The sequence below is a fragment of the Oculina patagonica genome, chromosome 11, assembly GCF_052425735.1.
Source record: "Oculina patagonica isolate OP01 chromosome 11, crgOcupat, whole genome shotgun sequence".
In the NCBI taxonomy this organism is placed as follows: Eukaryota; Metazoa; Cnidaria; class Anthozoa; order Scleractinia; family Oculinidae; genus Oculina; species Oculina patagonica.
The window spans coordinates 2,308,482-2,324,761 of NC_135768.1; the positions used below are offsets into that span (position 1 = coordinate 2,308,482).

General features: G+C 42.9%; 1 protein-coding gene across 1 annotated transcript; it reads right to left on the reverse strand.

Moving 5' to 3' along the window:
- Positions 1-1,767: 1,767 nt before the first annotated feature.
- On the reverse strand, positions 1,768-7,016 carry LOC144630468 (2-hydroxyacylsphingosine 1-beta-galactosyltransferase-like). Its single transcript, XM_078488825.1, has 5 exons — positions 6,673-7,016; positions 4,904-5,510; positions 3,937-4,143; positions 3,173-3,461; positions 1,768-2,728 (listed from the first exon to the last, which is right to left on the reverse strand). The coding sequence occupies exons 1-5, from the start codon at positions 6,817-6,819 to the stop codon at positions 2,446-2,448; spliced, it is 1,533 nt and encodes a 510-aa protein (XP_078344951.1). The 5' UTR covers positions 6,820-7,016; the 3' UTR covers positions 1,768-2,445.
- Positions 7,017-16,280: the final 9,264 nt, after the last annotated feature.

The following is a 16,280-nucleotide window of genomic DNA, read 5'->3' on the forward strand; positions in this document are numbered from 1 at the left end:
TAGGAGCTTGGGCTACCGTGGTCACAAAGGTACATTTAGGTGTGAGGTGCACCTATTTAGGTAGGGTGGAGGGGAGGACTATTCTTTGCTCCCAAATTGAAATTGTTAATTCATCCTGATATTACAAGCGCTGGGGTCAGAGTCCAAACAAGGTGTTCTTAATTTTAACAGGTTCCGTACAGTGACCCACACAAAATGATGACCATTTGCAGTACTATACCTAATCGTACCTTTTTGGTACGCTTCGGCGGCATATCAGCCGAGTTTGGTTGAGCCCTGGTTCTATTTTGGCGAGGCCCAGTCGACAAAATACCCATGGGAAACCAAATTAGTTTACCGTACCCAAATTTAGCCAAAAATCCGGGATATTATTTGCTCTGTTGAAGCCATGCTTGCCAGACACGTAGTGCTAAATGTGTTCCTGCTTTATTATACTTTTTTTATCTTCAACACTTTTATCAATACTCTCTCACTTACTCGTTTGTTTGGAGTTCATTCCCTATCAAATCATAGCGAAGGAACTCGCTCCATTGTTTCAGTGTGAATGTTAGTACTTCGGTAAACATCCCGCATTGGCGAGCGCGCTCAAGTTTAGTTTCGGCGGGAACGTTTTTCTCATTTTACGACCGGTAAGCACCAGCTAATTAAAAATACTCGTTTCTGTTTTATTGGTAAAACCTCTTTTCAATTCATCGTACGGAAACACTACTTTAATTCAAAGTGACCGTGATATGGTGGATATCAGGCCAGTGACTTATATCGTAGGATATCAGGACAGTAGATCGCGCTTCTGATTGGCTACTTGCGGAATTTGGGTACGGTAAATACATATATCTTATTATCCGCTCCCCTCAGGGATCTTCAGGGATAATTTTACAACACTGGTTGGGGGAGTTTGCCAGACTGCTTATGGTGCAGTTTACAAGTAATGAAGGAATGAGTAATGATGCCCCGTATATGAGTGTGAAATTGAGACAGACAGCTACACCGGGGACTACGTGTCCTACTCTTTACGAAGAGTGTGTGGGTTCTTTAACGTCCCACAGAGTTTATTACATGTGCAAAGTTTGTGAGACGGGACCTACGGTTTATCGTCCCTATCCGAGAAGACTAGAATATCTAACCATTTGCAGATGTCATTGCAAAGGCAGCATATTCTCCTCAGTTATTTTAAGACCCGGCCGGAGTGTTGGTCCGAGTCTGGGAGTCGAACCCGAGACCTCCCGCACGGTAGTCCGGCGCTTTACCAACTGAGCTAACCGGTCAAACTATAAGGAAATGTAAGGGAATACAGACTTTCAGAGAATGCTGATACATTAACTTGAAGCAACTACCGAGTATATATGGCATTTTACAAGCAACTTATTTACTTCCTCAACAAAACCAACGAATGATCCTCGTTTCAGACAGAGGGGGGAGGAAAAAAAAAGGGAGGGGGGAAAAAGGGAAAAAAAAATAGGGGAGGGGGAAAAAATTGGGAAAAAAAGGGGGGGGGGGGGGAACAGAACCGACACAAAATTGGCGAAAAATACTAGACTGGTCGAAATTGACAACAACTTACTATTCATTGTCAATAAAGTAGAATGATCTAGTCTTAAAATCCTTTTAGATCAGCAGAGACCAGACACTATATAAGAACCATTTTAATTTAACGATTTTTAATGAGAGTTGTTACACGGAAGTGTTTACTATTATACACCGGTTAGTCAAAATGCATGGTCGATGTTCGGCATTATATGCTTAGAAAGATAGACGCCTTTATTTAAAAAAAAAATACGTACGTACAAGAAAAACTCTACATGTATATTGTTCAGATCTGAGTAGTCCATTCAAAGAGCTTACAACGCATCCCTGCTATCAACAGGAGCCCTGAGTACTGTTTCTAAACTATACGTGCTTCCTATAAAAAAAACGTCGCTTATGTAATATGACATACCGTGGTGTTGCGTTTTCGCACACGGGGCACTTATTTCATTAGACAGCACGCTTATTACAGACGAGGCTCTTATTTCTTTTTCGACATAAACATCTCGGTCAATGAGTAAAACGAAAGAGAGATATTTCATTTGAGTGAATTGTGCCTTAGCATGGGAATAACAGTCAAGATCGATACTAAGAAGAAAACAAGTTCTTTTGTTATGCGGCGATGATGTGAGTAATTCGGAAGGAAGATAAACCAAGGCTGAAGTCAATGTACTGAGGCGTTAATTTTAACAGCAACAGAATAGAGACGCATATTGAAATAGGAACGCTTATTAGAACAGGGGGGCTTATTGGAAAAGAGAGACTCACTGGAGGTAGGGCGCCAAATCGAATCGTTGCGGTACATAGCAACAAAATATTTCTTTCTCATAAGTTTCACTTCAAGGCGTTACGCAGTTTATTAATTTTAGCATCGTTTTTATGGCTTCCTAACACAATCAAGTGCAGTGCATTAGAAAGAGTTCACTCCTTCTTAGTTTTACTATCACCCTTTTTACAGCAAACACGACACATGCATCTACATGCCAATCTTATCACCATGACAACCAAGGTAACTATAGCAACAAGGAAAGCCATGACGTCAAGTAAGTAGTACTGATACCAAGGGATGTTAAACACTTGAGCTCTGAGGTGCCGGGCTCCACCATGTCTGAGTACATACTCTATCCAGTCACCAGTTTTCTCTACCGGGGTCCGTGGACTGTCTTTCATAAGCCGGGAAATGCGCATTGCGTCCATCTTGAATCTAGAAATAAACATTGAAAGAAGTGAGTGAATTGCTTGTCGGATGTGATAGGGAAAAAGTGAGTGAAAGTAAGCACGTGTGAGAGGCGGGGAGAGGGGATAGAGGAAGGGAGCTCGAGGAAAGGTGGGGAGATGGAATTGAAGAGAGGGAGGGAGAGAGGGAGTTGGGAGGGAGGAGGGAGGAGGGAAGGGAGGGAGGGAAGGAAGATGGGAGGAGAAGGGAAGGGAGGGAAGAAAAGGGGAAAGGAGAAAGAGGGGGAGGAAGGAGAGGGAGGGAGGGGGGGGAGGGAGGGAGGGAGAGGAAGGGAGGGGGGGAGGGAGGGAGGGAGGGAGGGAGGGAGGGAGTGGGAGAGGATCGGAGGGGGGGAGGGAGGAAGGAAGGGAGGAAGAATGGGAGGAAGGGAAGAAGGGGGGGGGGGGGGGGGATCCTGATTTTCATTTTTACCTCGGTTCAGTGACGACACGTTCAATTGCCTCAAACAGTTGTTGGGCATCCACAGTTTCATGATCCACAACTATTCCCAGTCCGAATTGTTCTGCTTTCTTAGCATTGGGAAACTGGTCTGAAAACAAGGGAACAGCCACCACAGGGACGCCATGATACGCCGACTCATAAAGACTGTTGTGCCCCACATGGGAGACAAAAGCTTTGATGTACTTGTGCGCCAATAGATCATTCTGAGGTAACCAGTCCACTACTTTGATGTTTGGGCTGAGAGATGGTGGAACGTAGTCTAGAAATATAATATAACATTTTGTAAGAGCAGTGGCATGTCATACGTTGGATAAAATAAGCATGTATAGTGCTGCTCTGACTTGCCCTCTTGTTTATGATCACTCACTTGTGACAAGTCAGTCAGTCAGTCAGCCAGTCAGCCAGTCATTCAGTCAGGTCAGTCAGTCGGTCAGCCAGCCCGCCAACCAGCCAGTCAGTCAGTCAGTCAGTCAGTCAGTTAGTCAGTCAGTCAGTCAGCCAGCCAGCCAGTCAGGTAGGTCAATCCGTCAGTACAGTCATCCAGCCAGCCGGTGAGTCAGTCATTCCGTCAGTCCACTGGCCATCATTCAGTCTGTCCATCTGTCTGTCCGGTCAGCCAGCCAGTCATCCTCTGTCAACCGTCCGTTCATTTGGTCGTCAGGTCGTATAATCTGTCAGTCAGTCAGTCACAAGCTCACTCAGGGCGCGCTCGTAAAATTTGTAAATTTACACACCTTTGAGCCTCCAAAGAACTTTTTGCTTCAACTTTCCGAACGCTTCAGCCAGCATATCTAACTTGTCTTTATGAAGAACTGATTCCACATATGATCCAAAGGATGCCATTATAAACCCATGCCCTCCTGAACTGTTAACAAATTTCTCAAAATCAGGGGGGAGCTGCTTAGGTGTTTGGACTGTTATTGGACCTACCATGATGTTACCTATTACGTGTATAAACAAACGTTAAGAACATTATCAATTGCTTATATCATCAGACAAACCAGTGGAACAATTTGACCTGAATATCAAAAGTCTTAAATTAATACACAATGACTGTACAATCTCCGATGACAAAAAGACGTTCCGTAGGATTGTTTTCGGGCGGAAACATGTCGGCTTTTATTTGGATCAGACTTCGATTCTGAAACACTGATCTCAGGTGCCCTTTTATCGAAGGTCCCGAAACGTTTACGCACTTGGAAAGACAAAGCAAAATCTCAAACCTTATGATTACCGACAGACTTTAATATGAACAGAGGCTCCCTTCATACAAAGTTTCAGGCCTAAACAATTTTCTGTTTTTAATATACAAATAACTAAAAACGGTTTTACGGGCCCAAAAAGTTTCCAGGTGCAGTTCGAGAAACGGGCCCTAGGACCTTATATGAAAACCGCGGGGTAACTGGTCTCTCCTGGGTAGTGGGTAGGGGCAATTTTTACGACCAGAAGTTCTCAGTACCCTTTAAAAATTCTTCTTCTAGAATTTTCACCACTCTCTCTTTAACAGCATCCCCCCCCCCCCCCTTACACCCCACGAGACGCCAATTCCGGGCGGGAAATTGGCGACAAAACTCCCAACCCCGTTTTTAGGCCCTCCTTAAATTACCACCAATTTTATTTTTAGTTTGACCCTCCCGTTTCCTGTCAGTATAACCCTTCATGACGTAAGTAAAACGTAAATATTTTATGTGGTCTACAAACCTGGTAAAAGAGGTTGCGGAAACTCCAGAGCAAAATCCGCCAAGAAAATCACCATTTCAGCATCACCATAACCTTCCTGGAAATTTCTTTCGGGCTTAATGTTGAATTTAACTTTAAGTGCGTCCCATGGACGTACAAACAGAAGGTTTAGTAGAACTTTGATAAGACCATACATTCCAACATTACCAACACGCTGCATGAATGTCATTTTACTTGTAAACTCTGATCCGCGCATCGGAACGTATGATAATGGTAGCGGCACCATGTGATATATAGCAAAAGCATAGTTGGGAGGTCCGATAACTATTATCACAGTCTGGATATCAAGGACCTGGCTGAGTAACACACCGCATGGTGCAGTTGAATCAAACAATATCAGATCAAAGCTCTTCAGCTCTTGTAAGAGCTCGCTGCTGTTCAAAAGACACTCACACATGACCAGTTGAATTCTATTCATGTTCCACCCAATCATATATTTGTTCTCTTCAAGTGCAGGTCTTATCAGCATATCTTCAATATAGCCAGGTTTGTAGGGGACTTGGTACGTCTTGTGTGGGATTTTTTCATTCGGTTTTTCTGGCCTATCAGAGGATACTAACATCACAACCTTTGGAAACCAAAAGTTTAAAATATAACTTCATCCTTCTTCATGAAAATGTTTAATTCTCCCAACTTCAACAATAGAGCTTAATTTTGCGTGACAGCGCGTAAGAAAACTAAATTTTGCGTGAAAGCGCGAGAAAACTTTATTAAAAATACTAAGAAAGCAAAAAGCGCTACACTCTTTTCTTTTTATAAGATTATTGTTTTTCCGGCCCAGGCTGAATATTCTTGTTTTTCTGTCGATTTGAGGCTGAAATATTCTGGCGAATATTCTTAGATTATAGCGTTGACATTTCCGTTTTAGCATGTATTGGAGTACGATGGAGTAACAATTACAAGAGTATAGTTCTTGCAGAAATGTATTAGCATCAAATATACGGCTAGTGCTGCTTTTGTTGTTTTTTAGCTAGTGTTTTAATTAATTATTTAGAGAAATGAAGGATTTTAACGGTTTTGTTAAAAACACAATTGTATTGTATTTACACAGTTTCAACACACAAAATGATGTTCTTTCTAAAGTCTTAGCTTTGGGTTTAATTTATTGTTAAAATATTCTCAAAATTTTGCAAAATTCAGCCTCGATATTCTTGTAAAATATATTCTTAAAGAAAAAAAAATAGTGTAATTGATTTTTGATATTGGAATAGACGCTACGCTCGACTGACAGCAATGGTCAGTTTTGCATATGGACGGGCGTAAACATCTAAACCAAAAATTCCTCACCCTCCCCTCCCCTTGCAATTGCTATTTCGTGATACTGTACTCTAGGAAAGCGAGAAGTGCGAAACGCGATAATCTCGCTACCCTACAAAAACACCTAAAAAAAGCCAGAGTTAACTCGCACATGCAGTAAACTTTCAAAAAAAGCACAAAGCTGTTTGGAAAACAAAAACTGGAGTTATATTTAGCGACGGTTCAATGCTCTGCATGTTTATGCGACACAAGAAGGTGCTTCTATCTTATGACCTGTCTCACATCTAAGCGATTTGTCTACGAATGTAAACTCTAGTGGAACCCGTCAACAGATTCGCGTTTTTTGTTTCATTCGCAGCCCAGTTGTCAGTCTTATTTGAGGATTAACTGCAGAGAGTATTCTTACTGTTTAATGCCGATTATAAATTCAATTCCTTTCAATGTTTTTATACACAAGAAACAGCTCACTTTACCTCGTGACCTCGTGAAGCAAGCTCCTGTAAAGCGTTCCTGATAACAAAATAATGTGATCCAGAAGAAACGGCAGCTAAGCCTGCGATTTTAGCAGAAAAAGCAGACTTTATAGTGAAGAGCAAGATAAGATAGCACAACGACGCCATTTTGTGAATAATCACTTGAATTACCTGCTCTTGAATTTTGCATATTTAGGGACGCTTGAATTCATAACGCAACTGGAAAATTTGTCCATGATTGTCACACCACCCTGAGGACATTGTAACGGTAAATACAGTAGAACCCCGGTAGCTCGAACTCGGATCCGAACAACCCCGCTAACTCGGACTAACTTCCATTTCCCTTGGATTTGACCCCACTTTCCAGTCATTTACTCGGTTAACTCGAACTTGGATAACTCGAAAACCCCCGCTAACTCGAACTAAATTTGTATCCCTTGTCAGATCAAACTATTTGGGTCAAATTTCCCCGATATCGAATTCCGGTTTTGCAACTAGCCACGGATGCCAATGAAACATCCTTTAGCTCTTTTTTCGTATAATCGAATTTCAACGAACAGATCATTTATTTGACAGTCATTTTCCACTCTTATCATAAAAATGTATGACGAAATAAGTTTAATTTGCACTGTACTGTATTCTGAAGTGCAAGTACATTCAATGCGCGTTGTTTCACTGGGGACCCGGGGGGGGAGGGGGGCACCAAAAAAGTTTATACGGCCGGGAGGCTCCGCCCCGCCCGAGGTCCATTCCTTACCCTTATATACCATTTTGACGGAAAAGGCACCCCTTTCGTATACCTTTTGTTGAAAAAAGGTACCCCTTTCATATACCTAACGACACACATATCTTAAAACAGACGTTTTCTTACATTTCTATGCACAGGCGGCCCAAGCCAAACTAGAGGATAAAATATTAACATAATCTCCGGCGAACGTGACCTCGACCGGAACATATGGAGGTGTTTGTTACAACGCCTATGAAGGTTTGTATGGGAGAATACGCGATATAGTAAATATAATGAGATTTGACAAAAAATCACTTACCTCAATGTCCTGTCGTTATTCTGTTGATCTCGGTTCTCAGGCCAATCCGAGGCGTTTAAGCGAGTTATGCAATTTTGGTTTCCACTGCAGAAGAAGTCTGATCGCCCCACACCACTCATGCCACTTAAGGGACCACCTCCTAGATCGTTCTCACCCTACGTCAAAAACAGGGGACAGCTCTGAAGCCCACAGCAACAGCTCTCGGACTGGCTACATTAGGAATACCAAATAAAGAACAAAGTAACCGGAAAAATCCTCGCTAGTCAAAAACGCAGCAACTAGACGAGACAGAGCCGCGCCACATCTCATCCGCCACCGAGATGTGCTCACCACAAAAATTAAACCACACAGCAAACAATGAAATTTTTGTTTGAGGACGCTGCCGTCATGCGTTTCCCGAAGTGAGGCTAGTTTCTCACAAACCGCGGCATTTTTCCAAAACCTCTCTGGGGACCGCAAGCATGGATTCGTGGTGTAGACGGCAAAAATCTCGGACACCCAGGGGATGGGATCGCGAAATAATCAACTGTTCGTCAAGCAAGTTGTTGGAAATGAAAAAGACTCATCCTCACGTAGGTGAACGTCCCAGAGAAGGTTCTGCTCAAAGGCTAAACGCAGCGACAATCGTCCACAGGACGCCAAATTGTGTGAAGAGCACATCCCACCGCCTCTTGAGGCAACAGTGCGTCGTAAATAAAAGCGAAGATGCCAGGAGATCTCACCCTGGAAATGGCGACGTAATAGTCCGACACATCGCGAGTGAGGAGAGGGATCAACGGGATTTATGACACGTTACCGCGTAGGCTAACACGATGGGGTCGCGTCCGACCCAACTTTCTGCCATTCTGTCTCCTATCCATGTTGCAATTCAACAACTCCAACGCCTTCAAAGTAGACAAGAAGATCATCTCCACGAACCAAGTACCCGTACTTCCGTCCAATCGTCCGATCCAGACGAGCATGACCTGCATCCTACTGACTCGCGCGCCTGCCAGCTCAGCTGCTCGAGTACTCGCAGTAGCCCGAGCATCCCGAGCCGCCGCAGGCGCACAATGTGAGTGGCGGACAGAGTCGAGACCCCAGCGAGACGCGAGCGTGCCCCGATCCGAGAGGGCGCGAGATGTCGATCTCCTGCCGCGACCGCCACGACAGCAGGGGCGACCAAACTCCCCCAGAGCACTGAGACACCCAGACCGCCCGTGCCTCACGCGCCCGACCTCTCGCCCGTCCCTCGACCCCCGTCGCCGGCAGACTGACGCGCAGCGCCGCACCGGATGAGGAGGCACCCGCGACCTGCGCGCCCCCACTACCCGTGCGAATCGTTCACGACTTCACTCCCACTCCAGCTCCCAAGAGACCCTGCAGAAGATCTATCACGCAAAATTCGACGAAAATTCTGACGAGAGGACGGAGCCGCAGCGGAAAAACCAAACGGCCGAATAAATAGGCGACGAAACCGACAGGCGCGCCCGACCCACCCCCAAGAAACAAACAAACTCGATCAATTTCTTCAGTGACCTCGAGGTCCCTCCGGCCCCGCATAGGGAGAAGTCCCGGCCGATCCCGTGGAGAGCGGAGAAGTTGTGCGAGACACGAGCGACTCTAGAAGCGGTGCGAGCGGGGTCGACGACAGCACCCTCACGCCGAGAACACAGAAATCAAAGCTATAAATTCGAAAGCGTATTCTCCCATACAAACCTCATAAATGAGACCTCCAACACCTCCATAGTTGCCGTCGAGAGTCACGTTCGCAACGGTTACAAAAGAGATTATGTTAATATTTTAACTCCTCTATTTGAGCTGGCCGCTTTAGTGTATACAACACCTCCAATAAAAGCTATCTTAATGACAGTATTTCCTACCCTTTCATATACCTAAACTTGTGAAATCCCTACCCTTTTTATCTGAAGCCTGAAAAAAAAAAAAAAAATCGATTTTATTCTTAAGCAATACAAAAGTATGACCAAAATTGCAATATATATATTGTATAAAGGGCTGAACTAACTGAGACAATTGATCTCAGTATAAATATATTTACACAATAATAAAGTAACAACCTCATAACAAATAAAATAGTTGCCAAATAACGGACTTTGAAAAAGTATGTGCGCAACGAAACGTCAAGTTATAAAAATGCGATTTCATAATTTCACCGCTTTTTATATCAGTCGAGCCTAAAACCAAGAGTCTATCTGAAAAAGGTACCTCTTTCGGGCGGAGCCTCTCTGTATAGGCCATATTAGGGAGTACCCCCCCCCCCCGCCCCACAGGACTGGGGATTAGCAGAAGAGCTAGTTTGGGACTTTTGCATCAAGGAGCAGTCAAACTAGGTCGAAATTGATTGTACGCATAAGAGTTGCAGTGAGGAGATGTTCATTCATCGAATATTATGTATATGTATTTTGTTCACTTCTACATTCATGAAAAGGAGAGAAAATAAAATGTCAGAGTGGATAATTCTAAACAAATTCCACGACAACCTAGCACACCGAGAGAACACACGAGCGTCGAACAGAAACACAAAGAACCGAACGACTAACCAGTACATCCTTGACGCCAGGTTATCATAATGCACCAGAGAAAGAGTGCGTCACTCTTAGAGCCACACGATGAGACATGTACACAAAACGCAAGATCCCCCCTGCAAATACACCTGAGCACCCCCTACACATAAACGACATGCCCCCGGAGGCCTCGGTTTGCCCCCCATCCCCCTCCCCCTCCTGCTAATATTGCACAATCCCTAACTGACATATAAAAGTGTGACAGAAAACAACCTACACAGCGGATCCATGGACAAATCCCCACGCACTAGATCCAATACTCCTAATCTAAAAAAGGAAGAAGTAGGGAGGAGGACACGCGAAAGACACCAAATGTGAAAGAAAGAACCGCGAGGCGCGGGACTGTTTATAGACGGAGCGAGGACGGGAGTTGGGAGGGCGAAGCGAGAACAAGCGGGCAGATGTGTTGATAACCCACTGACCGATCTATAAACAAAAATATAAGCGTGATATTGAATGTTTTGATTGATAAAATTAGGAAGACTGCGGCTGAGAGCCTCACGGAAATAGTAGGACTGTGAGCAGAGCGCGAAAATAGTAGGTAGTTGATCGGAAAGAAAAAGTGGGAGAACCAATCAGATTCGAGATTAATAGAACACAGCTGAGCACTAACTAACACATCTATATTCTCTTTACAAATAGAATTTCTGGTTGTTAGTATAGATACGATGACGTAAAATGTGGAAAGAAAAAAAGTGGCCCACGAGCGCAGGCGAGGGCCTGATGCTCTTACCACTGATTTTGACGTCTTCTGTGATCTATAACTTAACAGACCCACGGCAAAATGGATATATTTGTTTTATACAATAACAGAAGACTTCAGTACACTTCAGTGTAAGCAGTTCCGCTACCGGTGAGCTAAAGTTGTTTCCATTTCACGAACCACGAAGAAACACTGTTAAACCGATTAAATAAATAGAATAATGGAAAATTAAAACGTCAGCGAAAAAACTAACCTTTGTTCCATTTGAAAAGTTGTTTAAATCTGTAAGCTTTAACCTAAGCGTTCAACCGCCATTCACTTATTTCCCATGGCTTCGTCCAACTGTTCAACATCAGTCAAACACTTTCACACAGATTTCCGGCGATAATTTCTCGAACCATTCACTGTCTACTTCAAGCTTGTTTAGCCCAGATAAATGTTTCGAATGGTGAACGATACCTGTTTCTCACTGTAGATTTATAACTAAGCTGAACGTTTTTGTTTTGTTGTGGCCCCGCGAGTTTTGAAAAACTTTGCCGACAAAACTGATTTGGACTACGCAGTTACGTCATCTGTGCGTCTGTACTCTAATAGATGACAGCATCAACCAATCACAACGCGCGCAGTAGCTCGGTTATTGTATAAATTCCCATAAATATCTATTGAAACATTACAATAACTGGAGACTGACAAGCAAGAAAACTTCTGGGTTATTTCAGTCTCCAGACTCATATTGTACTTTTTCTTTTTCCATTTGTATAAAATTACTTTTATTTTCTAAAGTCAAATGTCACGTTATCTCCAATCAGCATAAACGGTGCCCAGTCGGGAACCTCGGGAAACCCGTTACCTCTCATCCACTTCATGGCCTCGTGAAGAGATTCACTGGCACTTTCCCCACGAACAAGGTGCTTGTTAGACTCATCAACGACTCATGAACTGCTTTGTTGCACTGTCTTTTAGGGCCCACAGTGCCACCAACACTGAGCGTGCACCGGATCCTAAGAATGCTCGAGCGATTCCAACAACTCCCTCGGCTCTAATTTGTCCACGGCCACTGTGACAACAGCTTAGTACCACCAGTTTAGCTCGCAGTTGAACTTTTGAAATGTCAGACATTTTCAAAAGGTAGTCGTCTTCTTGTGGAATTGCAGTAGTAGAGCTTGGAGGGGTAAGCGCAATTTCTCCTCTTTCAGCGTTACCGTGTGCAGCAAAATGTATCAGACTCACTGCATCTATCCTTTGAAGTACTGCCTGCTTCGTTGCGTGCTGTCCTAACAAAGGCTGAACGCTCAGCAGTCGTCCAATCATCTCCGCTTCCTTTCTTGCACCAGGCAGTGGTACAAAGTTTTTATTAAGACGTCCGTTGTAAATCACATCACCAACATCAGGATCACCCACTATCAGAGCACCAGCCTGACTGTGATAGTCTGCAGGACTGTCCTGAATGAGCTTGAGAGTCGTCAATGAAGGAACGATTCGGATCCTGAAAGTCTCTGATAAATACTTCCCACTTCCATCGAGCAAAGCTGCAAATGGAACACGGTACAAATTGCGATCAGGAACAATGATGATTTCAGGGTCTTTAAGTAAGTCAGACACAGGATTGATGAGCATTTCTTGGAACAAAGCTAAACTCAGTTTGGGATCATCCTCATCCTTTGCATGTCGCAAATCTGGAAGCCTCTCTTCCTGAGAAGAATCAGATTCCGCCGACTCAATGTCATTTAAAGATCGATCTTCGCAAACCTCTTCGGGTACAATACCAAAGCTGCGGAACCTTTTAGCCATGATGGCAAAAAATTCATCCAAATTTTCGGCTAGCTTTGGTAATCTTTTGTAAAGAGTCTTTTTATCCACTGTTATTTTGCGGAAAGAAATGACTCCGCTTGTCTCGAGAATCCACAGAAACACTTGTTGAGCATGATAAGAAATGTACAGACAAGTGCAGTTGCTTTCTTTCATCATGATATTTTCAATGCAAATCCACGATTGCGGGTTAGCTGATATGGGCTTTTCAGCGGAGTACTGAGTTGCCATCAAGTCTGCTAGCGATCTAGCACGTCCCAGCTCTACAACATACAGAGCATTGTTAATGTTGCCAGCGTCACAAAGCAATCCACTGAGCCTCTTGTAGGGAAAAACATGCATGTCTGCAAAGGATATCTTAATTTCGTCGCTGTCCGCATTAAAAACTCGCAAATCTTCGCATTTTTCAATACTTTGAAACAGGTTAGATAAAGCTTCTTTGGACTCTTCTTGCGATAACTTAGTCAATGTAAGAAAACAGTAGCACTGAAACTAATCTCACCGTTTCTAATATCTTTACTTATTGAAAGTGCCTTCTCGAGATATTCTTCGGCGGTGATGTATTTCTCGAGCGATTGACAAACAATTCCAAGGTCTCTGTAAACTGCTGCTTCTCCGGCTCTGTCACCAATTTGCATCATGATGGCAAGTGCTTTTTCATAGTATTCTTTAGCCTTGAGATCATCCCCGAGAGCTCCAAACAAAGTTCCTAGGTTTCCGTAAACTGCTGCTTCTCCGGCTCTGTCGCCAATTTCCATTAAGATTGCAAGTGCTTTGTCGAGAAATTTTTTACTCTCTCCATATTTTCTCATAGCTTGATACACACTTCCCAGGTTTCCGTATTGTACTGCTTGTCCTGCCCTGTCACCAATTTCCATTAAAATCACAAGTCCTTTTTCGAGATATTCTATCGCCTTGACATATTCACCAAGAGATCTATACACAGTTCCTAGGTTTCCGTAACATGTTGCTTCTTCCGCTCTGTAACCAATTTCCATTACGATCGCAAGTGCTTTCTCTTGATGTTCTTTGGCCTTGACATTGTCACCGAGAGATTTTAACACAGTTGCTATAGCTAGGTTTCCGTAAAATGTTGCTTCTCCTTCTCTGTCGCCTATTTCCATATTGATCACAAGTGCTTTCTCGAGATATTTTTTAGCCTTGACATATTCACTGAGAGATTTTAACACACTTCCAAGGTTTACGTAACATTTTGCTTCCGCCGCTCTGTCACCAATTTCCATGGTGATCACAAGTGCTTTCTCAAAATATTCTTTAGCCTTGACATAGTCACCAAGAGATTGATACACAGTTCCTAGTTGTACACATGCAATTGATTCTCCTTCTTTGTCTCTAGTTTCTCTCATGATAGTGATTGCTCTCTCACAAAGTTCTTTTGCCTTAACATATTCATTTCGACGTTTATATATCTCTGCCAGTATTAGGCTGAGGGTCCCTTCGCTCACTGTTTCATCACACTCGGAGTAATTGACGAGAAGTTTCCTTCCATATGTTATTGCACTTTTGTAATCGTGGATGCAACAGTACGCGTCGAACATTGTTTCGTAAATTTCTCCGACGTATTTCTGGTACATCAATTTGCTAAATTGCTGTTTTATACTCAGCGCTTTATTATTTAGCAAAACCAAGGCTTCTTTGCATAACTCGATAGCTTTTAGAGCACGACCGGTGTTGAGAAGGAAAATGGCAGCAACTAAGGCTATACTGATGGCTTCTGTGAATTCTTCAATGTTGTTCATGATCCTTAATTTCTTAAATCTGTTTAATAATAATAATAAAAATAATAATAATAAACCTTTATTTAACCACGATCTGTATAAAGCAAATACATTCTTGAGGGGTCGTGTGTGACTAACTACCTAACACAAATTAATATTACATTTTAGAATGATTTCTAGACGTGAACTCAAGAATGGAACATTTTGATTGGTCGAGAAGCACGGATTATAATGCAATATTCACCGAGCTAGGCGGTGAATATAGCATCTCAAGGTTTGGCACTAATTATATAAGCCATGCCACCTTACCATCAAGGCTAGTGAACATGGCGGCATTTGCTGAATGAAAATTTCTCTCGTTTAAAAGAAATCCCTCCAAGTCCTGGATATTTAAAACATTGGGAATTTTGCAAATTAACTACCAAGGCTTTTGTAACGAAAATATTTTCAAGAGATGGTTTTCAAGGCATTAGAATTGATCGTAAACATGGTGGTTTTGGAGATCGGACGCGGCCATTAGAAACTCAGTCAGATCGACTGAGGATTCACACAATTCCTCAGAAGTCACCAACGATTAAACAAAGGTACCAGATATCTTTCTTTTTCGTAGTGTTGGTTTTGTTCCGTTGTATTGCTTAAATTAAACTTGAGTGTAAATTACGATTTCAATCGACGAGTTAAACTGGTTTACACGTATGCAAGCGAGCACTTGTGTTTGTTGTTTGCGTGTTTTCTCTGCCTCGTCTCCAGGCGTCCTCGTCCTTGGTCGTGCACGGTTCGCTTGGCGTTCTGGGCCTGATGCGGATGGGAAAGCGGCTCGCTCCCTAGCCATCAACCCCCGCGCTCCTTGTTTTCCCGTCCGGCCAATCGGCGCCTGGGGACGAGGCAGGTGTTTTCTTTTGTTATTTTGCAGTTCTTGATATTCACCTCTGAAAATTATACTAAAACAATTATTCGCCTCAGGCTCGGTGATTATTGTTGAATAATTACTTCGCCTTCGGCGAATAATTGTTAAATAATAAACTAAAATAAACGATATTATATTTACGGTATAATATCTGTGTCTGAGTGTAACTGAAAAATAAACAGAAAAAGGAGTTGAATAGAAGTCCGCCGATGCGTGCTATTTTATCACGTGCAACTTACAACATGCGTACAGCTACAGTAATAGTTTCAGTATTTATCTCTTGGTTAGGCCATCCCAATAAAATGTTTCGTTTCCCATCGCCCGACCGACCCATTTTTTTCGAAATGTAAAACAAAAAATTCCAGATTCACTAGTCAAGGAGGCAAGTAGTTGAAGGTACAAGCACACGATCTTGTTTTACTAACAACAATTGATATGATGTGATGTTACTTAGTTTTTCAAAGGCTGTTTCGTGCCAAGGGCATTAACGATTGTTCTCAATGCAAGCAAATTAAGGCATGGGCCTCTCGATATTCGCCCAGAAAGTGAGGGGGTAGTCTATCTCTTGAAGCTTTAGTTGTAGCAGCATGAAACTTTCCCAGAACCATGGATTATCAATTGTTGTCATTTTAGCATGTCTAAAATATGCAAATTAGGTCACGTGACCTCTTAAGGCGCAAAAAAACCCTTACGTAAAACGGAACACTTTTTCCTGCTTCCTTAAAATTGCTGTCAGTTTTATAACTTTAAGGCGATTAGGTACATTGTTTCTGTGCTTGGAAATGTTAAGATATTTTAAAGGAAACGTTTCAAAAGACAGAACACTTTTACTGGGAGACT

Excerpts from the sequence above, each read along its gene's own strand:
- LOC144630468 (XM_078488825.1), bottom strand. The coding sequence starts at position 6,819 with ATGGCGTCGTTGTGCTATCTTATCTTGCTCTTCACTATAAAGTCTGCT. Across the intron at positions 5,511-6,672 it reads TTGCTTCACGAGGTCACGAG|GTTGTGATGTTAGTATCCTC; the intron begins GTAAAGTGAGCT and ends TGGTTTCCAAAG. Across the intron at positions 4,144-4,903 it reads TCCGCAACCTCTTTTACCAG|GTAACATCATGGTAGGTCCA; the intron begins GTTTGTAGACCA and ends TACACGTAATAG.